The sequence below is a fragment of the Dendropsophus ebraccatus genome, chromosome 3 (genome assembly GCF_027789765.1).
Source record: "Dendropsophus ebraccatus isolate aDenEbr1 chromosome 3, aDenEbr1.pat, whole genome shotgun sequence".
Taxonomy (NCBI): Eukaryota; Metazoa; Chordata; class Amphibia; order Anura; family Hylidae; genus Dendropsophus; species Dendropsophus ebraccatus.
Window position 1 is genome coordinate 83,746,809 of NC_091456.1, and position 23,795 is coordinate 83,770,603.

General features: G+C 42.9%; 1 protein-coding gene across 1 annotated transcript; it reads left to right on the forward strand.

The window, feature by feature from the left end:
• The first annotated feature begins 26 nt into the window (after positions 1-26).
• On the forward strand, positions 27-23,239 carry TRMT10B (tRNA methyltransferase 10B). The gene is made up of 9 exons (XM_069964324.1): positions 27-227; positions 674-933; positions 5,579-5,693; positions 6,840-6,967; positions 7,939-8,091; positions 15,132-15,210; positions 17,515-17,582; positions 19,445-19,568; positions 23,034-23,239. Exons 2-9 carry the CDS (start codon positions 709-711, stop codon positions 23,180-23,182), a joined length of 1,041 nt encoding a protein of 346 aa, XP_069820425.1. The 5' UTR covers positions 27-227; positions 674-708; the 3' UTR covers positions 23,183-23,239.
• The last annotated feature ends 556 nt before the right edge of the window (positions 23,240-23,795 follow it).

Below are 23,795 nucleotides of genomic sequence, written 5' to 3' on the forward strand. Positions count from 1 at the left end.
AGACTGATCACATGGGCATGACGTCATCAAAGGTCCTTTACACCTACCTCCGGCAATTACACTCTAGCTTCTATCCCCCTCTAGCAGCCTATACGGTGTAGCAGCTGGTCGGGGACTTCTGGGGTTGAGTCTCCTGTGGATTATATTCCTCTGCACAGAAAACAAGTACAGGCTGAATGGTTCCTCTGTGCTGATAGGAAAGCTGTCGTTCTACTAAGCAGTACCGTGTAAGTATACGGAATGACTGACCTGCTGCTGTGTAACATGGCGGCTGGGCTCTAGAGCATTGGCTCCGTATGGTGTGTGCTACAGTTTACCATTCTTCTGTCTGTGGCTGGGTACACATATATATATATATATATATATATATATATATATACACACACACACACACGCAGCCACACCCCTTTTTGTAGAAGAACGCTTGCAGCCTCCATAGTGTTGTGTGGGTGACTATCTTTGCCCAGTTCTGCTGAATGATCATTGATTGTATGTAGGGGACAGCCAGGGTGATCAGAGGGACCAGATGCATTGCCACCAGCTTCCACTATAGATAGGATGGTCTGTATGAGAGCAGCGGATTATACTTGGCAGTGTGTGTACATGTATATATAATGTATATCTTATACCTTGTGATAACTAACAGTCTGATCCCAAACTTATGTTATCCCAGTAACTACCGCGTAAAAAGGAGCGATAGAGGCGGACATGATGAAAGTCCCCGAAAATCTGATCTGCAGCCAGGCGGTGAATTGTATAGGAGAAGCTGAAGAGGATGACGTCGGAGAAGAAGGCAGGAATGAGAAAGAAGAAGGCAGGAATGAGAAAGCAGAAGACCTGAACTCTTTACTAGATCATCTCCCTTTAATTCATATCGATGTGGATGATAACCGTCCTGAGCTGCTCTCTCAGGAAAAAGAATCTTGTTGTTCTGTAAGTGTGCTTGGGACCATGGTGTAAAGCTATATTTATTTTGCTATGCAGACTTAGGGTCCTATTAGACGGCCCAATGAAGCCCTGATCAATATTGTAAACATGTGCCAATCAGCTTGATCGGTACTTATTTACTGGGCCTATTACATGGCCCGATAATTGTTTGGCAAGGGCTGCAGGGACATTGTTAGCGATGTCCGTGCTGCCCTTGCCCAAACAGTTAATACTTAACCTGTCCACGCTCCTGGTCTTCTCCTGCACTCTGTATATGTCCCGGCATTGCACGCTGTGGCTTCACTGGCAGTCCCAGGTCGCTCTGAAGCCAGGATGCATACAGAGTGCAGGAGAAGCCAGAAGCATGGGCTGGTAAGGTATTACCTGTTTGGCAATCGTCAGACATCAGCCACGTATCGCTATTACCCGTAGCAATTTGTGGTCAGAGGGCGATGATTTTAGGTCTGGGCCTAAAGAAACAATCAGACAAAGATTGTTTCATCGGCTGATCGTTGCCTCTATTACACAGAGCGATAACCGATTATCCTTCTGTGTATAAGGGGCCCTTAGGGATCTTTCTGCGCAACTGTATACGATAGATTTTGTGATCAAACAACAACAAAGTGACCTTTAGGAGCTTTAAGCAAAGAAGGGGGAATGAGCGCCTCCTTGCTGAGATGTAGAAGCTAGAGATGTCACAATAACAGAATTTTGCCTTCGATACTTAGTTTAGTATCATGAGTTTTGAGGCCAAAACGTTACTTTGAAGAAAAACAAAACACAAAAATATGAAGTCTGTCCGTTTTCTTAGCATAAAATGCTTGTTAGCTTGATCACCACAATTGGTATCACTTTGCCAATGTTTGATTTTTAGTTTTACATAAAGCATTTTTTCCCTACCTAATTTCATGTAGGGTCCATTCACACATACAGGATGTGCAGCAGATATGATGCTTTATGTTTAATAATCTAATTATATTGATATCTGCAAAATAGACAACCCATAGGGGCAATAAATCTTTCTCAATCTGGACAGGCATTATATCCTCTCTCTGTGGAGCGTTATATGCTCCGTCAGACAGTGAGTGTAAGAGTTTATTATAAGATAATGCCCCTCATATTGTTGTCGATAGGGCTGTGTGAGGGATAATTTTTTTGTTCTGTGATCTGTAATTTTTATTGGTACCACCTTTGTATATATGTGACTTTTTGATCACTTTATGCTATTTTGTTTCTGAACTGTGATGTGACCAAAAATCATCCAAATTTGGACTTTGGCATTTTTCCCCACCAATGCTGTTTACAGTGTAAGGCCAGTGTAAGTTGTGTATTAAAGGACAAGTGCCATGAAAAACTTTTTCCCAGAAATTGAAGCACATTACAAAGTTATATAACTCTGTAATATGCTTCAATCACCTATCTGCCTCCCTTCCCTGTCTTTTCCCCCCTCCACCCCCCCCCCCCACCAGGAAGTGTCCTGACTCACACAGACCTGATTACTGTCGTCACCGTCACCAGGCAGCTCCTTCTTGTGAGGATGAGTCATAAGCAGGAGGGCTGCTCTAGGTCCTGTTACACCAGCCTCCCCCTCCCCTCCTTGTCAGGTGACTCTGCTTGCTCAGCTTATCTTCTCTAGTGACATGACTCCTTCACTGAGTCCATGGGAGCAGGAGAGAGGGTATGAGGGGAGGGGGGAGCTGCCTAAGTGCCGGAGTCAGTTAGAGGGAAGATAAGCAAGTGAGATGTGACAAGTGATGGCTTGCAGTTGTTCAGCCAATAGGAGCTGAGCAAGCTGTCACCTGACAAGGCAGGGGAGGGGGGAGGCTGGTGTAACAGGAGAAGGGGCTGAGAGAAGAGCTTGGTGACGGTGACCACAGTAATCAGGTCTGTGTGAGTCAGGACACTTCCTGGTGGGGGTGGAGGGGGTAAAAGACAGGGAAGGGGGGCAGATAGATGATTGAAGCATATTACAGAGTTATATAACTTTGTAATGTGCTTCAATTACTGGGAAAAAGTTTTTCATGGCACTTGTCCTTTAACCATGGCCAATGTTGCAGATTTGCATAAACTGTCAGTTTTTCGTGTGGCCACTAGGGATCCCAGCCGGATTGTATACGGCCATGATTAAAGGGAATGTGCCATCAGGCCTGGGCTGAAGCACTGGAGGCGGTCCGAACCCCCACCCCCTGCCCCTCTAGGATTCAGCTCCATTGATTCTAATGGAGTAGTGTCATAGGGGGGTGGAGGTTTCCTCCCACTGGGGGTGGGTCTGCCCTCCTCCAGTGCTTCAGCCTAGGCCTGATGGTACAGTCACTTTAATACAAAAGTTATGTGCACTGCAGTCTGAGGGAATCCCGGACGGAGTATATACACATAGTATACGCTCTGTCCAGGATCCCTAGCGGTCTCACGAAAAACTGACATAATTTTCTTTGAATAGCGGCCGCACAAGCCACACTCTCCATTGTCGGCTGTGGTGAATTGAGAAGTGGGCGCACACTGATGCGTCCATATCCCAATTCAGCACAAATTTCACCCAGACGGTACTGCAGTAGCGGCTGGCATGATCTTCACTGACACTAGCCGTTCTGTGACCCGGCCGGCCGGTGTTTCATGTAGTGTGAACCCGGCCTAAGATTGGAAATGTGATAATTTAACAGTTTTGGCAATTACAAATTTGATTATACCAAATATTTATATTTTTTAATTGAAAAATGGGAGGGGGGAAGTAACAGAACTTTTATTAAGGGATGTTTTCTGAAGAGTACTGTATGTTAAGCTACGCTATTGCTCTGCTTAAAGGGGTGCTCCAGCGTGGGGGCTATTTTGGGATCTGGCCGGGGAGGAGGTGGCTGAGAGAAAAGACGTCCACTTACCTCCCCGGATCCAGCGGCGAGTTCCGTATTGCGGCGCTCCGGTCCTCGGTTCCCGGCCGCTTCCTGGTGTCTGACGCGAGCTTGAGACGTGACGTCTCAAGTCCGCTCAGCCAGTCAGTGGCAGAGGCAGGTTCTGAGCGGACTTGAAACGGATCCCGCCTCTGCCACTGACTGGCTGAGCGGACTTGAGACGTCACGTCTCGAGCTTGTGTCAGACACCAGGAAGAGGCTGGGGACCAGAGCGCCGCTGGAACCTGGCCAGATCCCAAAATAGCCCCCACGCTGGAGTACCCCTTTAACATACAGTATCGAGCATGAAATCCTGGTATCGTATCATGTACTGAGTATCGATATTACTACTGTATTGATATTTCTGTGCATTGTACATCCCTATAGTAGACAGTAGTGGTGGGAAATCTCTTTTTTGGAGATTAGCTCACTATGATCTAGTTCATTTAAAAGAGTAGTTCAGTTCAGAAGTTCAGCTCATATAGTTCTCACACACGTGTGTAGGCAGTGTAGCTTCATAGTTTTTATTTTCTTTATTAGATTAGTATATTCTGGGATATGCTGTTTTTATTACTTTCATTTTCCAGCATGGGAGACCGAAAAGCTGAACTCTGTCGCCCTCTGGCTTTAGCTCAGTTTAAACTAATCCCTGCCAGGAAAGTAAACTAAGGGTCCTATTCCACCGGACGATTATCGTTCAGATTATCGTTAAATCGTTTGAATCTAAACGATAATCGTTCAGTTGAAATGCAGTTAACGATTAACGACCGAACGAGAAATCGTTGATCGCTTTAGAAGACCTGGACCTATTTTTATCGTCGCTTGTTCGCAAAACTTTCGCAAATTGAATAAGACATTGTTCGGTCGTTCGCAGTAGATACGAATACAATAGGGAAGAAAAAACAATCGCAAATATGAGTGAACGTTTTCAGGTCTTTCGCAATAGCGGTCGTTTGAGATCGTTAATCGTTAACGATTATGCAAACTATAATCGTCCGGTGGAATAGGGCCCTAAGTCACTTCGGTCACTTAAAACATTAGTTCATTTTGAACTGATCATTCACAAGAAGACTATAGAGGAGAATATAATAATTGGTCATTGCTTACCTCTCCCCATGCGTGCAATGCACTTAGGGAACGGGTCAGGGATCCCCACCAGAAGGAATTTTCACCCAAGTTGTGATGTCACAACTCGGGGTTAAAATGCCAATCCCGGCTGCCTGGGGTTAAAATGCCAATCCCGGCTGGGGCGTCCTGCCCCAGTCACTGACTGGCTGAGCGGGCGGTCCATCAACCGGGTCATGATGACGGCTCTGCAGAAGGTTCCAGAGCAGCAATCCAGCCCTGGAAAGCATGGGCAGAGCCTGTCTCTGCAATTCGAAAGTTTTTTTTCCCATGGCCAGACTTTTCCTTTAAATATAGGATGCCTCCCTGGCCGAGGGAGGTAGTGGAAACTAGTATAGGACATTACAATGGTGTTTTCCCTAGGTGGTGGGGAATCATAAGAATTGAGGCCACTCACTATAAATATATACTTTTTGTTTGCAACTGTTTTAGTTGCGTGTCTGTTACTATAGCATGGGCAGCATAGTATGGTACGGGCGACATGTTACCTTTAAGTAAAACATACTCTTTAACAGTGGTACCTAAATAACAGATCACAGAATATTCATTTATATCGCAATATGGATCTTAGGGGTCATCAAGCTGGTGGTGTGTAGCTGCACAGAACATATAATTTTTTTTTTTTTTTTTTTTTTTCTCAGAGAAATGTAATGAGAAAACAGAGACACTGGGAAAAAATAGTTGCAGCCAAAAAAAGTAAAAGAAGACAGGAAAAAGAGAGAAGAAAGGCTAAGCAGTGTGCAGATGCCAATGCAGGTAACATGCCCTTCCTTTTTTGTCCCAATGGATATAGGATACTGTAATTCATGTTTGTTTGTTTGGTTTTTTTTTTTTTTATGTATTTCCGTTCAGTGTTACCATTGTTAGCATTCAGATTCTTGCATTTATATTTTTATATTTATATTAAAAATATATTTAATCTACATAACCTGTGAATTAGGATAAAGACAGGACAGTAATAATTTTGGCCATGCCCAAGGGGAATGTATAAAGCATATTTCTTGTGGTAGCAGAGATTGAATAAAGTGAAAAAAACAACCAAATTTCCCTGTGTAAAATAAGTCTATTCACGTTGCTTAAATGCCTCATCATTGTATGCGCTGGATGGTATTCAGCTGTAAGCCTTGTTTAAGCCACTGTTTAAAACAGTGCACTGTAAAATATGGTGTGGCTTCAAATGTAAAACTAATGGCCAGAGGGGGACTTCTATTGCACTGGAATCACGATCATCTTCTGACCACACAGATACTTGAGCTATAGGTGTTGGGTAAAGATAAGTGAATCTATAGTAGGAACAAAGTCAATCGCTTGGTTCCTACCTGCATTCTCCTCGTCAGGCTGTGGGCCTGCTCCGCTCTGTGCCGCTTCTCCCTGGGTGCTGGGAAAAATTGGATCTAGTCCTGGGAAAGTTTCCCAGGACTGGATCCATCTTTTCCCAGCACCTTAGACACCCACCAATCAACTTGCTCCATCCCAAGGATGGGGAACCTTCGGCCCGTCCAGCTGTTACAAAATTACAATTCCCATCATACCTGGACAGCTGAAGATTTAGCTTTCTTTGTCCAGGTATGATGGGAACTGTAGTTTTGTAACAGCTGGAGGGCCAATCCCTGCTCTATCCTGTAGATAGGGGATTACTATCAGATTGCGGAATCTGTTGGCGCTATACAAATCTTATTATTTATTATTATTATTATTATTAGATTGGGAAAAAGCTGCTTTAAAGTTTCCAAGCCCAGTCTCTGATCACTTTTACTCTGATTTTGTACATAATAGTAAGCTAATGTCTGACTGCTCAGTGAGCTTTGTCAGCTTTCAAAAGGGAGGCCAGAGCTTCCTATGATGATGGGGCTGCAGTGGATGAGCATACCATTAACTGTCTTCTATTCCTCTTTGATCCAGATACTGACCAACAACAACACAGCAAAAAATTTTTAAAAGCTTTAATGAAAGAACGTCTCTTAGAAGCAAAAGATTCTGGTCCAAGACTTTGCATTGATTTAGCTATGACTGATCACATGACCAAAAAGGTAATACAATTTCATATTAAGCTAAGAGTGAACCTGTCAGCACCTGGGTCCTACCTGAGGTGCTGACAGTGTGCTGTGATTTGCAATCCCTTTGTGAGCATGTTACCTTTTGGTAATTTGTCCATGGAGTGGATCATTCACAATCTCAGGTCTCCTACTGTAATAAAGAGTCAAACAGGAGTTGTGGCTCAGTGTTTGTGCCACACACTAGCAAGCCTCACCCCTCCTTCATGAATAATCTTTGCTGCTCAGCCTCCTGCTCTCACACACTGTCAGTCAGTGTCTCTGATTGCAGATCAGTCCTCTGTAGGCAATTCTTTTCACTTTTATTACTGATACAATAATGTAAAAATATATATTTTTGGTCTCTAGACAGGTAAATTACCCCTAGACGACAGCTCTAACATTTGTTTCTTTCAGACATAAACTACCTACAGAGGACTGATATGTAATCAGAAACACTGACAGCTGACAGAGCAGGAGGCCAGGCAGCATTGATTATTCATGAAGAGGGAGGAGGAGGAAGAAGGGGTGAGGTGTGCCAGATTTTGCACAAATGCTGAGCTACAACTCTTCTTTGACACTTCATTATAGTAGGAGACCTGAGATTATGCATAATCCGCTGCACTGACAAATAACCAAAAGGCGCCATGATGACATCTATAGCACAATGTTAGCACCTCAGGGAGGACCCAGGTGCTGACAGATTCCCTTTAACTGTATTGTCAGTTGTCTTTTGCAAAATGTCATTTTTACCACAAGCAGGCCAGAAATCTTAAAATGCTTAAATCCAGTGGTTTGTTTATTTTGCTAAGAAATCTAAAGACCTTCTTAATACTTAATCTTGTTGGCCAACACCTGGATATGTTCAGAAAGCTGCCCAGTAAAATACCCAATCCACTAAAGATGTTGTGGTGCTTTACAAACAGGTGCATTGCACTTTTCATGTTTGTTTGTTTTTGGTCTTCCAGGAGATAAGTCGTCTTGCTGCCCAAATCAGAAGACTTTATGGGTCAAACAGAAAAGCTGCAAAACCATTTTGGCTGTACCTGACAGGTTTTGTAGAAAACAGTCTATTATATGATGAATGTGTGAGAATGAATGACGGATTTGTCCAGTATCTTGTAAGTTCCTTCCCTTGAATTATATCTTTTTTTAGATCTGCACTTAAAGGGAGTTGTTCAATTTGTCTCCAATTTAAGGTCTTTGCTTGCTGTCAGTGAATTGGGTATACAGTGCTATAAAAGGGCATGTACAAGAGCAGGACATCAAACCATTCTTTATGCAACTTGTTTCTTCGTTATTTTCTTTTCATGCAATTACAAATTTGTATAAATGCAAAATAGATACCAAATTATATCACCACAGTGCCCGGGAAAAAGGAGGAACTGATGTTCACGCCATAGCGCTGGTAAGCTCCATTAGTCCCCTGAGACTCTCACACTTGTCAGACGATAGTATGGTGATGTCTGAACGTGTTACGGGGTCCGCCCCCTTTGTCAAGCATCTTTGTCACGCATCTACGGCGTGAAAATCGGATCCTCCTTTCTCCTGGGCACTGTGGTGGTATAATTTTGTATCTATTTTGCATTTATACATGAAATGAAAATAACAAAGAAACAAGTTGCATAAAGAATGGTTTGGTGTCCTGCTCTTTTTGTACATGTGATAATATCCAAGTAAAGCGGCTTGGTTCATGACGAATTTCCCACAGTGTTATTAGGCACATTACTACTACTTTGAGTGCTATAAAAGGGCAGTATAGTAAAAGCTGCTTAAACCCTGCCAGGGATAACAGAGTCCTGCTCCTCTACCCACCCGGTACTTGTTAGCTCTTTCTTCATACTGACTTATACATGAGAATCAGCAGTGTGCTGTGTGTCTTGCAGAATGTATACAGCTTAAGGCTAGGTTCACACTATGTAACTGTGCGGCTGTATTTTTTATGCGGCTGTAAATGTGCGGATGAAACTACGGCCGTGGGAAAAAATAGACATGCGGCTGAAAACATACGATCATTTACTTGGAAATCTGGTTCAACTAAAAATAACAAATAAAATCTTAAGAAAGTGATGCAAACACCTCTGGATGCATCTGGGAAAGCAGGGAAACAGTTTACATGAATCGCTATTACCCGGGTTTGCAATCCTCTGCAGTAATGCCGATGCCTCTCATGTTTAATATATTGAATTAATAAAACACATTTTCGTTGTAATAAAGTCCCTTTCGTTGTTCAATAATTTAATTTAAACGATTCCATCATTTTGCAATTAAATATACTGTTAAAATAAATATATAAATAAATGTATTTATTTTTTGACAGTATATTTAATTGCACAATGATGGATTCGTTAGAATTAAATTATTGAACGAAACTGATTTTATTTTAACAAAAATGTGTTTTATTAATTAAATATTAATTAGTACAGGAAGCTCCATAAGCCGTTAATTCATATTGCCGGCAATAGAGCATTCTGTACTAATCATCACTTTACTGTAATTAAAACATCAAATGTTTCTTCTAATTATGTTATCACAATAGCATTATTAGAAGAAACATTTAGAATTATATGTGCGCTCAGCTGATTGGCTGATCGGCTCAGCGCACATATAATTAGCGGGTCCGCAGCACAGTCACTTCATTGTGCTGCGGACCAGCGAAGAGGACACATCGGGGTGAGTATACAGATCTCCCCACCCCCTCCCTAGCACTGCACCCCTCCCAGCAAGGAAGGGGGGTCACTTAACCCCTTCCTTGCTGGGATGGGTGCAGTCTGACATCAGTCTGGCCCCCAAGGGGTTAAGGGGGATACAATACATCCTCCCTTAACCCCTTGGGGGCCAGACTGTAAGCAGCGATCTGTAAAGATGCTGCATACTGTAAGGTGCACAACACCGCTCGCAATGATGGGTGTTGTGCTACTGTTTGTGTGGTTTTTGTGTGTTTCTCCCTTTTTGTTTTTCAGATATCGGTATCCTGTGGATTACGTCGGATTCCGTGGACTACGTCGATGACCAGCGGTTGTTTGTTGTTATATTTTTTTATAAAATGGTCAATGAGGGGTGTGGGGGTGTTTTTATTTGACTAAAAAAATTTTTTAACTTGTGTCTTGTCTTTATTTCTTTACTTTATAGACTTAGTAGTGGAAGCCGTCTAATAGACGGAATCCATTACTAAGTTGGGGCCTAGTGTTAGCCGGTATAAAATGGCTAACACTAACCCCCTATTATTACCCCAGTACCCAATGCCACCAGGGGTACTGGGAAGAGCCGGGTGCCAGTGGTCCCGGAGCGTCAAAATTGGCGCTCCTGGACCGGGCGGCAGCAGGCTGGTAAGATTTAGGCTGGGGAGGGCCTAAACTAATGGCTCTTCCCACCCTGGTGTTACCAGGCTGCTGTCGTTTGGTTTTTAACCCGGCTGGTTATAAAAATAGGGGGGACCCTATGCGTTTTTTTTTTAAAATAAATAAATAATTTAAAAAAAACGCATAGGGTCCCCCCTATTTTTATAACCAGCCGGGTTAAAAACCAAATGACAGCAGCCTGGTAACACCAGGGTGGGAAGAGCCATTGGTTTAGGCCCTCCCCAGCCTAAATATTACCAGCCTGCTGCCGCCCGGTCCAGGAGCGCCAATTTTGACGCTCCGGGACCACAGACACCCGGCTCTTCCCAGTACCCCTGGTGGCATTGGGTACTGGGGTAATAATGGGGGGTTAGTGTTAGCCATTTTATACCGGCTAACACTAGGCCCCAACTTAGTAATGGATTTCGTCTATTAGACGGCTTCCACAACTAAGTCTATAAAGTAAAGAAATAAAGACAAGACACAAGTTAAAAAAATTTTTTATTCAAATAAAAACACCCCCACACCCCTCATTGACCATTTTATAAAAAAAACAACAACAAACAACCGCTGGTTATAGACGTAGTCCGCGGAATCCGACGTAATCAACAGGATACCGATATCTGAAAAACAAAAAGGGAGAAACACAAAAAACTACACAAACAGGAGCACAACATCCATCATTGTGAGCGTTGTTGTGCACCTTACAGTATGCAGCATCTTTACAGATCGCTGCTTACAGTCTGGCCCCCAAGGGGTTAAGGGAGGATGTATTGTATCCCCCTTAACCCCTTAGGGGCCAGACTGATGTCAGACTGCACCCATCCCAGCAAGGAAGGGGTTAAGTGACCCCCCCTTCCTTGCTGGGAGGTGTGCAGTGCTGGGGAGGGGGTGGAGAGAGCTCTATACTCACCCCGATGTGTCCTCTTCGCTGGTCCGCAGCACAATGAAGTCACTGTGCTGCGGACCGGCTCTTTATATGTGCGCTGAGCCAATCAGCTGAGCGCACATATAATTCTAAATGTTTCTTCTAATAATGCTATTGTGATAACATAATTAGAAGAAACATTTGATGTTTTAATTACAGTAAAGTGATGATTAGTACAGAATGCTCTATTGCCGGCAATATGAATTAACGGCTTACTGGAGCTTTCTGTACTAATTAATATTTATTTAATAAAACACATTTTCGTTAAAATAAAATCAGTTTCGTTGATCAATAACTTAATTCTAACGAATCCATCATTGTGCAATTAAATATACTGTCAAAAAATAAATATGTGTATATATATATATATATATATATATATATATATATAAATATACATTTATTTATATATATATATATTTATTTTAACAGTATATTTAATTGCACAATGATGGATTCGTTAGAATTAAATTATTGAACAACAAAAGGGACTTTATTACAACGAAAATGTGTTTTATTAATTTAATATATTAACTATTAGAGGCATCGGCATTCGGCATCATTGCCGGCTATTTTTGAAGTACTCCGTACGGACCGCCTGTCAATCCACGCCCGCATGTCCAGCCGCAAACAATGGTCTTGTTAATTTTTTACGGGTCCGTTTACGATAGGGCCATAGATTCATACATAGTGTGCACTGTGCAGCCGTATATCATATATTTTCCAGCGTACGCATGAACCACCAAAAATACCGCCGCACAATTACAGCCGCAAATACAGCCGCACAGTTACATAGTGTGAACCTAGCCTGAGGCTGCGTTCACACTACGTATATTTCAGTCAGTATTGCAACCAAAACCAGGAGTGGATTAAAAACACAGAAAGGATCTGTTCACACAATGTTGAAATTGAGTGGATGGCTGCCATATAACAGTAAATAACGGCCATTATTTCAATACAACAGCCGTTGTTCTAAAATAACAGCAAATATTTGCCATTAAATGACGGCCATCCACTCAATTTCAACATTGTGTGATCAGAGCCTTTCTGTGTTTTCAATCCACTCCTGGTTTTGGTTGCAATACTGACTGAAATATACTGACTGAAAGACACATATACTGACTGAAATATACGTAGTGTGAACGCAGCGTTAGGCTGGGTTCACACTATGTATATTTCAGTCAGTATTGTGGTCCTCATATTGCAACCAAAACCAGGAGTGGATTGAAAACACAGAAAGGCTCTGTTCATACAATGTTGAAATATGAGTGGATGGCCGCCATATAACAGTAAATAACGTCTATTATTTCAATACAACAGCCGTTGTTTTAAAATACCAGCAAATATTTGCCATTAAATGACGGCCATCCACTTAATTTCAACATTGTGTGAACAGATCCATTCTGTGTATTCAATCCACTCCTGGTTTTGGTTGCAATATGAGGACCACAATACTGACTGAAATATATGTAGTGTGAACCCAGCCTTATACATGAAAACACAAAATCAGTTTCCCATTGCTGTCGGGCGCACCGCTCCTATTTACACAGGGAGATGCGCGGCCGATAGCGATACATTTTAAAGCCTGCTCAAAATACACGATCAGCTGAGGATCTGCATTTTCCCGCTCCTCAGCTGATTTTTTACACACTTTTACACAGGCCGATTGGCTGAAGTGCATTTCTATCAACACTCCTGGCTGATAATTGCCCCATGTAAAAGGCCCTTTAGTTCCTTGTTTTCTGATCTAGACTGAGCTGAACTTATCTGCCATAACAGCAGTTATTTGCATTGTTTTCTAGAGTCCCCTTCTCTTGTTATACTGTATGCCTACAAGGCTGCCTTGTCAAGGGGAGCACATGCCAGCTGATGCAGGCTTTAGTTCTTAGGCAATGTTCAAACAGAATTTTTGGACTTATTGTGAGTTGTTAAAGGGGAACTCCGGTTAAGGAAGATTTAACCCTGTTCAATCCCCACCCATAATGTTAAGGTTGTTTGTAATAGGTTTCGATTACATGAATTGGCCCGTTTCTATTTAGATAGTTAAATAGATACTGTGTTTACTATGCAAAGCAGAAGTAGATCAAGCGGTGGGCAAATACTACAAGACAGGGTTTGGGTACCCAGCAGTTGTCCTGGAGGGAGATGTAGGTTCCTGGGTGGAGGCCATGATGTAAAACTGAATATGCAAAAGAAGAGCCCGTGGAGCCTCATTTAAGATTCTTGAAACACAGGACTAGCCGGATATCCCTCCGGGAAGGACCCAGACAAGGGGTGGCTCCTGTAGGGGTAGTGCGCCGCTAAACACTTATTCACAAAATAACACACATTACAAAGTTATACAACTTTGTAATGTGTGTTATGTATATGAATGGCCCCCTTCCCCATGTTCCCCCCCACCCACGCTAGACCCGGAAGTGTGGTGCATCACACTTACCGCATTCGTGTCGACCCCTGGCCGCCATCTTGTGACAATGACGTCATCTTCGGGAGGCTGGCTGGCTGGACCGCTCCAGCCGTCCCTCATGCCGGCACCCCTCTGCCGCGTCATCAGCTGCTCAGCCGTGATTGGCTGAGCACAGTTATGCTCAGCCAATCGCGGCTGAGCAGCTGATGACACGCCAGAGGGGACCAGCATGAGGGATGGCTGGAGCGGTCTGGCCGGCCTCCCGAAGATGACCTCATTGTCACAAGATGGCGGCCGGGGGTCGACACGAATGCGGTAAGTATGATGCACTACACTTCCGGGTCTAGCGTGGGTGGGGGGAACATGGGGAAGGGGGCCATTCACTTACATAGCACACGTTACAAAGTTGTATAATTTTGTAATGTGTGTTATTTTGTGAATAAATGTTTAGCGCCGCACTACCCCTTTAAGGGGCCCTATAGGTCAATATAATGACAAGGGAAAAACCACGGCCAGGTATCCATCCACAGACAGCTGTTTCAGGGTGTTGCCCCTCATCAGTGTGGAGCAGGATTCTGGCTAGGTCGGCGCAAAGCCTAGTACAGCCATAAGAGAAAAAGATTGCTGATCTCGGGGAGACCAGCCAAACGATAACACCACTGGCTAAAGCGCTCAATGCAGTGAAATCCTAGGTGCATTGCTCCCTGGGAAACATGAATATGCAAAAGAAGAGCCTGTGGAGCCTCATTTAAGATTCTTGAAACACAGGACTAGCCAGACATCCCTCCAGGAAGGACCCAGCCAAGGGGTGGCTCCTGTAGGGAAACCACCATATTAAGTGGCACGTGATGGTGTCTCTGCAGTGTTTTGGTTGATCTCCCTGAGGTAAACCAGCGTCCTTTTGTATGCGTTTACTAGGCATTGCTCCCACTAGCCAGAATCCTACTCCACACTTATGAGGGGCAAATACCCCGAAACAGCTGTCTGGATGGACACCTTGCTTGGGTGGTTCTAAGCGTTTTTCTCTTCAGCGTTTTTTGCATATTTGAAACACAGGGCTAGCCAGATATCCCTCCGGGAAGGACCCAGCCAAGGGCATTGCTCCCACCTAGCCAAAATCCTGCTCCACACTGATGAGGCACTGATGAGGAGCAACACCCCGCAACAGCTGTCTGTGGATGGATACCTGGCCTTGGTTTTTCCCTTCTCATTACATTGACTTATAGGGCCACTTAATGTGGTAGTTTTGGTGGTTTCCCTACAGGAGCAACCCCTTGGCTGGGTCCTTCTCAGAGGGATATCTGGCTAGTCCTGTGTTTTGAGACCCTTAAGAGGATGTACCAACAGGCTTTTTTGAGGCTCAGACTACATCTCCAAATACTGTGTGCACTCAGCTGTAATAGTTAATATTATTAGTAATTGACTAATAGGCTCCTGGTAGATTTAAGCACATATTTAAACAATGTTTGATTTTTATATTTTTAGGTTGAATCCACAGAAGACTGCTTTCTTGATCTCTTTCCATTGGAAACAATAATTTACCTTACTCCAGACTCTGAACGTGGTAAGTAGTAAGGGCTTTTTTATAATGTGTAAGCTAGATATTGCAGTCAGACTAGTTAGTAGGTCACACTGAAGCACACGCGAAAACTGCAGATGTCAGTATTTGGTGCAACTTTCCTCCCTTTTTTTTAACTGTAAATCATGTGAAAGAATTGGGTGCGGTGCGTGGCTTCATAAATAGTGTCAGCAAGAACACCATATTAATAGATTTAACCCTTTAGGGATCCTAGAAATATCTGTATTCATTAGGTTGGTCCAATGACAATAATATCCAATTTGTGTAGTTTCCATCATATTTTACTACTTTTCTGAAAAACATTTGTATTTGCCTTTTTCTGACCCCTATAAATGTTTAATTTTCTACAGAGGTGTATTGGGGTTCAGTTTTTGCACCTTAAGGTGTAAATTTTACTGGTACCATGCACAGATTGGACCATCTTTTTTACTTATTTTTTGTGGTGAGATATGGAGATATTTTTATAGTTTTTTTATGTGGAGTCGTATATATATATATATGTGTGTGTGTGTGTGTGTGTGTGTATATATATAATATATATATATATATATATATATATATATATATAATATAATCTCTATCTATCCATTGGATCACTATTGTGACCTACATGAAACTTTATTTTGTATCTCTATTCCTCCACAGGGTAAGGGATAGGGACTCTAGGAGGTTCCAGTGTGGGATTATTGGAGCAGAGGTCTTGCTGTGTTAGGCATTGGGAAATCAAAGGGGTTATCCAGCGCTACAAAAACATGGCCACTTTCCCCCCTCTCTTGTCTCCAGTTCAGGTGCGGTTTGCAATTAAGCTCCATTTACTTCAATGGAACTGAGTTTCAAAACCCCACCCAAACTAGAGGTAACAGTAGGGGGAAAGTGGCCATGTTTTGTAGTGCTGGATAACCCCTTTAAGATTAGGACCAGCAATAGGGTTAGTCCTTTTCATTGTCTTGTAGTAATATTATTGTGACACATCTCTATAACCCTGGCATATAAGCCCTTAGGCTATGTTCCCACGACATGCTTAAAGGGAACCAATCACGAAAAAAACGTCCATAAAGCTAAGGAAACGTGCTGGTACATCAGCCAGCACGCTTCCTAACCATCCCCCTGTACCCCCCGTGATCCCCTCTATTAGTCAGTATTCGTACTTTGATTAAGTCCCGCGCTGTATGTAAATCTCCGCCAAGTAGTCACAGTGGGCGGATTTAGTCATTGTCCTGGGCGGCAGGAGGCGCTGTAATCACGCCCACAGGGGCGTGATTGAAAGTCGTGCGTTCCACTTACGTCAGCCGGGGCCTGCGTTCCACGTCGGCGGCACATCGACGTCTTCAGGACGCTGCGCATGCGCAGTACATCGGTCTCGTCTCCCTCCGTACTGCGCATGAGCAGCGTCCTGAAGACGTCAGCACGCCGCTGACGTGGAACGCAGGACCCGGCTGACGTAAGTGGAACACACTACTTTCAATCTTGCCCCTGTGGGCGTGATTAAAGGCCTTTCTGCTGCCCAGGACAATGACTAAATCCGCCCACCGTGACTACTTGGTGGAGATTTACATACAGCGCAGGACTTAATCAAAGTACGAATACTGACTAATAGAGGGGATCACGGGAGGTACAGGGGGATGGTTAGGAAGCGTACCAGCACGTTTCCTTAGCTTTATGGACGTTTTTTTTGTGATTGGTTCCCTTTAACATCGCAAAAGAACGGCTGTTGTTATTTTAGGCCATTGATTAATAACAGCCGCTCCAGCTGTGATAGAGACATGTCAACAGTTTTGATTAGTCCGGGTCTAAGTGAGGATGAGCTGTGAGAAGACCACGCTAAATGTGGCCCTCTCCTGGCTCTGTGTGACACGATGAGTGGGCTCTCAATGTAAGTCTGTCTGTGAAGCACAGCGCATCCTCTCCCACTAACCGTATGGGTCTGAACACTTAGACCAGGACCAATCAAAACCTTTGACATGTCTGTATTTTTTTTCTACGATGACAGTTGCACTTAAATCTCATCTGCGGATATATACTCTATATGAGCTTCCATGTGTGCACTAGAGGGTTTTTTCTGGGTTAATTTAGTTGATTAAATAAAAGTTAGATTTTACTAGAGATTATTTTCAATATTTTTTAATTAACAAAATATCTATTTCATACTACTTGACATTGTAAAAATGTGCATTTGCACCAGTCACCAAGTTTGTTAGTTACTTAATTTCTTTTTGTTTTATTTTCTAATATTCACAAAAAATGGAAAAATAAGTTTTTTTTTTGTTTTTTTTTCTTCTTTCTTTTAAGTCCTGGAAAACATTGATCCTGCTAAAGTATATGTTCTTGGTGGACTTGTGGATGAAAGCGTTCAGAAGGTGTGTTCTGTACACAAATACGTCAGCACTTTGTGATGTTACTGTTTTAACTGAATAATGACAGCTCCAGCTACAATACTGAACACAGTGAGACTTCTAGTCTCCTCAAAGTAAAAGCAAGTTATAAGTTACCCTTAAGATATCCCCGTCCCACTGTGACGCGGCTCCATTAATTCTAATAGAGCCACCTTACAGAAGGGAGGGGGTTTCATCACACTGGGAGCCGGCGCCCGTGAGAAGACTGGCGTCGAGCACAGGAACCAGGTGGCACTTCAAAAAACAGTATTGCGCCACCAGAATCCCCGTGCCAGCACCAATTGATTCAAAGTAAAAATATAAACTAAAAAAAACAGTGATGTACCTTATGGTCCATTTGCTTTAACATAAAGTATTACGCCACATATAGATAGTAGAATTGATATTTTGGTGTATTGTGCATCGCTACCCTAAGAGTACATTTGCATGGCAGATAAGTTGCAGCATTGTGCCATGTGTAAACACACCCTCACATAGTCAGCATTTGCTGTATTTATTCCCTGTCTGCTCTAGTTTATGTGCATATGGCAGGGCTGTGTGGGCTGGAAATAGGTGGCAGGGGCTAGAGCTCAGAGACGAGATGCAGCTAAGCTGCCTGAGACAGCAGAATCTCCATAGGTGTTGTCTCAGGAAGGAGGAGCTAGGGAGCTGAAAACAGCGCATTGAAAGCAAAAGAATTATACCAATTCCTCTCAGGGGTGATTCAAGCAAGTTTGGAGACCAAAAAAAAAAATCCCTTCCTGGTGTGGCAATATTGGAAGCACAGATGTTTTTCCAAGATTATTGCAGTGTGCAGGAATTGTTCTAGTACAGCACCTCCTCCAAGGGCAGGGAGTTACGGAAATATCTTTGTGTATAAAGTGGCTACATAAAATGTTATTGTAATGCTGTATCTAGGCCCACAGCAGTAGGATAGAGCTATTATTAGGTTTCTCTTTCTGTACTGATGAGGTGACTCTACTCATTCTTACCCAGTCTGTACAACCAAGCTGCTAAATGAGATAAGGAAAACAGGAAGTATCAGCCTGTTGTCTGCTCTAATAGTCAGTGTGAAATCTATATGGATATAAAAATACACCAAGGCGTAGATGTATATAATGTAGTAGTAGTAGTAGTAGTAGTAGTAGTAGTAGTAGTTTCTTGTCTCATGATACAATCCCTTTTAAGGCTAAAAGTGACCTGACATGTACATGGTCAGTGACACATGAGACAATTATCCTGGTGAGGTTTGTGATAACTTATTTCCCGAAGAAAATAATTCTATACTTTGGTATTTCACTGAAAAAATTTCTAGGCAAGCTATGGCGTTCAGGATTTTTTAGAGCCATTTCATTCTGTAAACCAGTGATGGCCCAAGAGAGACCTAACCTATGTCATCTTCTGCTATGTATTGATGACAGATCAAAATACTTTCTGGACTTCTTCGCTGATTAATTTCAGTAACTGTCTATGCAGCTATTTTCAGGGAAAAATCAAAGCAAGTTGACTACAGTTTACACATTATACAGTGATGGGGAACCTTTTGGCATCTCGGCTGTTGCAAAACTACAATTCCCATCATGCCTGGACAACCAAAAATATGGCTTTGGTTGCCCAGGTACAATAGGAATGATAGGTCTGCAACAGCTGGAGTGCTGCAGGTTCGCCATTACTCTTCTAGGGGTTGAATGATCTGGTAACTTTGGCTAGAAAGACTAGTCCCTACATAGAAGTATAAAGAACATGCAGAACAAGCCATTCACATCTTTGCTTATTCTACTATATTTATTTTATAATAAAGTGTAAATTTCCATCCTAATACAAAACATAACTTTGCAATGTTTTAGAAAGTAACTTATCAGAAGGCTAAAGACAATGGCCTGCAAACTGCTCGACTGCCAATACGGGAATACATGGTTAAGAAAGACAATGTGAAAAACTTCCACTCTGAGATACTGGCTATCAACCAAGGTGAGTGACACAGGTTCTGTACAAAGAGCTTTGCAACTTTACATGTGTAGAGGCCCTATTACACCAAGCGATTATTGGCTGTATTTGGCTGATTATCGTCCGTTATGGGCGATAATCGCTCGGTGTAATAGCTCCTGGTAAAAGGCAACAATCAGCAGACATGCAAGATGTCGTCTGATCCTTGTCTATCAACATGTTAAAAAAAAAATAAAATAAAAAAATAGAATGCTTGTGGCCACTATCTTCTATGGGCCACCTGCAGCTCCCTGCGGCCTGCTCGCTGTTGGCGCATGTTATAGTGCCGGCAGCAAGCGGAAAACAACGAGAAACCAAGCACTGATCTAACAGTTCGGTACTCGCTTGCTCCTAAGCATCGGCCTGTGTAATAGGGGATTAATTGTGTACGGACACTGAACACCATTGTTGCACATACACATAGATAATAACCTTGGGGGGGGGGGGGGGGTTGTGTGAAAATCCATGCTGTGAACTTTAAAAACCCTGCTCTCATTGGCTTTCATGGGAAATGGAGGACCTCTAAAGACAAAGTATAATATAGACCTCTTTCCATTTAGAACAATTTTTATGTATTCCTGCCCATGTCACTACTTTAGAGTGGTTACACACTAAAGCTTCCATTGAATTCAATGGAAGCTTCAGGCTTAGCCCCTCAGAGAAAGGCATATATCTGCACGCTGGCAAGGTTTTTGGATTGATACTTTAGTATTGACTTCTTTAGTAAATTGGCACCTAGGGGGCCTTGCACACTGAGCAATAGGAGAGGAATTAAAGAGGAATCCGATCTTAATTTCTGCTTGAAATTCCTACCATAAAATATGAACAGGGCAGTGTCCTATTGGGTTTAATGGGATTTCCGCTCTGTTGTTCACACTGCAGAATTTCTGAGCAGATCCGCAGAGGAACCCTATAGAAGTCAATGGGGCTTGAATTCTGCTTAAAGCGACTCGGTACCCACAAACTGCCCACCCCAAACCACTTGTACCTTCAGATAGCTGCTTTTAATCCAAGATCTGTCCTGGGGTCCGTTCAGCAGGTAATGTAGTTATCGTTATAGCCTAGAGTGGCTATGCATTAGGCTGGCACAACCTCTCTGTCCCTCCTCCCCGCCCTCTTCATCATTAGGAATGCAGATTGCCTCCTATTTATCAGCTGTGTTAGCACGGCACATGGGCTGGATCGTTAAGGCACCTGTGCAGTTTTCACTGCAGAGGAATAGGAAAATCCTGCCAGTAGTATTCCTAATGATGAAGAGGGTGGGGAGGAGGGACGGAGGGGTGGTGCAAAGTTAGGAGCAGCTATCCGAAGGTACAAGTGGTTTGGGGGGGTCAGATTGTGGGTGCAGAGTCGCTTTAAATTTTCGCTTGAATTCCGCTCCTATTCTGCCAGAGCAAAATAAGGGTATGTGCACACTATGGAATGGCGATGGAAACTCACCGCACATTTAGAAGCTCGCACCCGCCCGCAGAATGTGGCATAGACTCTATTCTGTGCACGGGCGTATTTCGTTGTCCATCCAAAGAATGAACTATGTCCATCCAAAGAATGAACTATGCCGCTGCATGCATCTCCCCATAAATAGCGGGAGTAGATGGCAGTTTAGCGATGCCTTCCTGATGAAGCGGTGATTGAGAAATGTATGTTGAGGGGGATTTACAGTGGCACAGTATAGCGGCATATACGGGTAAGTGAGGTGTAATATGCATTACCTGTTCCCTAGTAAAAACTAGCTGTTATTTTGATCCAAGTTGGATGCAGTTGTTATGACATATGGATATTGGGAAGTGCTTTTTTGCAATTCATGCTTTTTTTTTTTCTGTAAAAAAAAAATAAAATATATATATATATATATATATATATATGTATGTATTTATGTGTATATATATAATATATATATATATATATATATATATATATATATACATATACACATTTAAGCCAGGAGCAGAGTGAAGAAATTAAGGGACTGTCTTTGCAGTCATAAAAAAAATAAAAATAATTTTATATATATCTGTTCCATTCCAGGTTTTTACTTTGACAGATTTCTTTAAAGGGGTTATCCAGTGCTACAAAAACATGGCCACTTTTGCCCCACTCTTGCCTCCAGATTGGGTGAATAATTATTCACAGAATAACACACATTACAAAGTTATACAACTTTGTAATGTATGTTATGTCTGTGAATGGCCCCCTTCCCAGTGTACCCGGAAGTGTGGTGCGCAATACATACCTGTCACGTGCCGACTCGTCTCCGATCTTCAGTCTGCGATGTCGTCTTCGGACGGCCGGGCCGAATCCCTCCGAGCGTCCTGAGTGCCGGCCACCCTCTTCAGCGTCATCAGATGCTCAGCCGCGATTGGCTGAGCAGTTTGGCTCAGCCAATCGCGGCTGAGCAGCTGATGACGCGGCCGCGTCATCGGCTGCTCAGCCGCGATTGACTGAGCACAGTTACGATGACGCGGCAGAGGGCGGCCGTCACTCAGGATGCTTGGAGGGATTCGGCCGAAGACGACATCGCTGACTGAAGATCGGAGACGAGTCGGCACATGACAGGTATGTATAGCGCACCACACTTCGGGTACACGGGTGGGGGTGGTGGGACACGGGGAAGGGGGCCATTCACAGACATAACATACATTACAAAGTTGTATAACTTTGTAATGTGTGTTATTCTGTGAATAATTGTTTACCGCCGCACTACCCCTTTAATTGCAAACCACACCTGACCTGGAGACTAGAGTGGGGCAAAAGTGGCCATGTTTATGTACAGTAGCACTGGATAAGCCCTTTTAAAGAGGTTATCCAGCACTACAAAAACATGGCCACTTTCTTCCATAGACTGCACCATTCTTGTTTCCAGTTCAGGTGTGGTTTGCAATTAAGCTCCATTCACCTTAATGGAACTGAATTACAAAACCCGGACATAGAGAGAAAGGAGCACTGCACCTTACACCTATGGCTGACACTAATGCCTCTTGGCTACATTTAAAAACCAACGCCAGCCCTGTTTTGTGCTCGCTTTGCAGCGTTGGTGGTCACTGACCAACACAGTGTTGAGTTAGTGTAGGGACTCATGTGAACCAGGGGACCTGCATGTGGTACATGAGGCAATAGGGTTTGATCAAATTATATACCAGCATCCTGGCGTTTGGCTTTTAAATGTAGCCGAGAGGCTTTAGTGTCAGCTATAGGTGTGAGGTGCAGCAGCTCCTTTTTCTTTTTGTCCGTGAATTACAAAACCTCCACCCAAACTGGAGATGAGGAGTCTCTGAAGGAAAGTGTCCATGTTTTTGTAGCGCTGAATAACCCCTTTAACTCAGCATCTTATAGTCCAGGAACCCACAAGGGTATCCAAATGTCAGGCCACTTGTTACTCATGTTATTTCAATTAGGTCATATGGACGCTTATTTGTGTACATTTAAACACATGCATTTTTTCTCCCACAGTGTTTGATATTCTGCAAACTTACTGTGAAACACGAAGTTGGCCAAAAGCACTGAAAGCTGGAGTGTCACCGGGAAAAGGCTTTGTTCTACAAGATGAAATTATAGCGGGAAATCCTCTTTTACATAGTCTTACAACTAATCCCTTTTAGTCCATGTACAATGTATTTTAAAGAAAAATGAATAAATGAATGGGTTTTGGACAAATAGTTTTGTCTAGCTTAATTTTTTTTAATGACAACGTTCAGCTAGAATACTGCAATATAAGTTCCTTAGAAGGCAATACAATAACTTCCTAGTGTTTATGTAGCAGTGACCGCTCTGAATTGTGCTACTCCTGCTCTGTTATCAGGGTCCATGGGTTTATGGAAGCACTAAACCAGGCTTGAATGACTGTTTCCACAATTCTCATCAGAGTAAGTGAAGAGAGAGGTACATGACCACCTTTAGATATATTCTCTATTTTGATGTGGCAGCTGCCTCATTATACAAAATGGGTCTCAGATGAGTCCAAATTTCTATGTAGGGCCTGTATCTGACACATTATGGTTTATTCTGTGTAGAAGACTTTAGGGTTCTTTTACACAGGCCGATTATTGAGCAGGAGTATAGCTAGAAACCCTCCTGCAGCCAATAGTTGACCCATGTAAAAGTGACAACGAATCAGCCGAAGACCGTTTATCGGCTGATCACATCTTTTGTGCCTGCTTTAAAATTTCTTTATTGATTGCTCACCTACATGTGTAAACAGAGAAAGGGAAACTG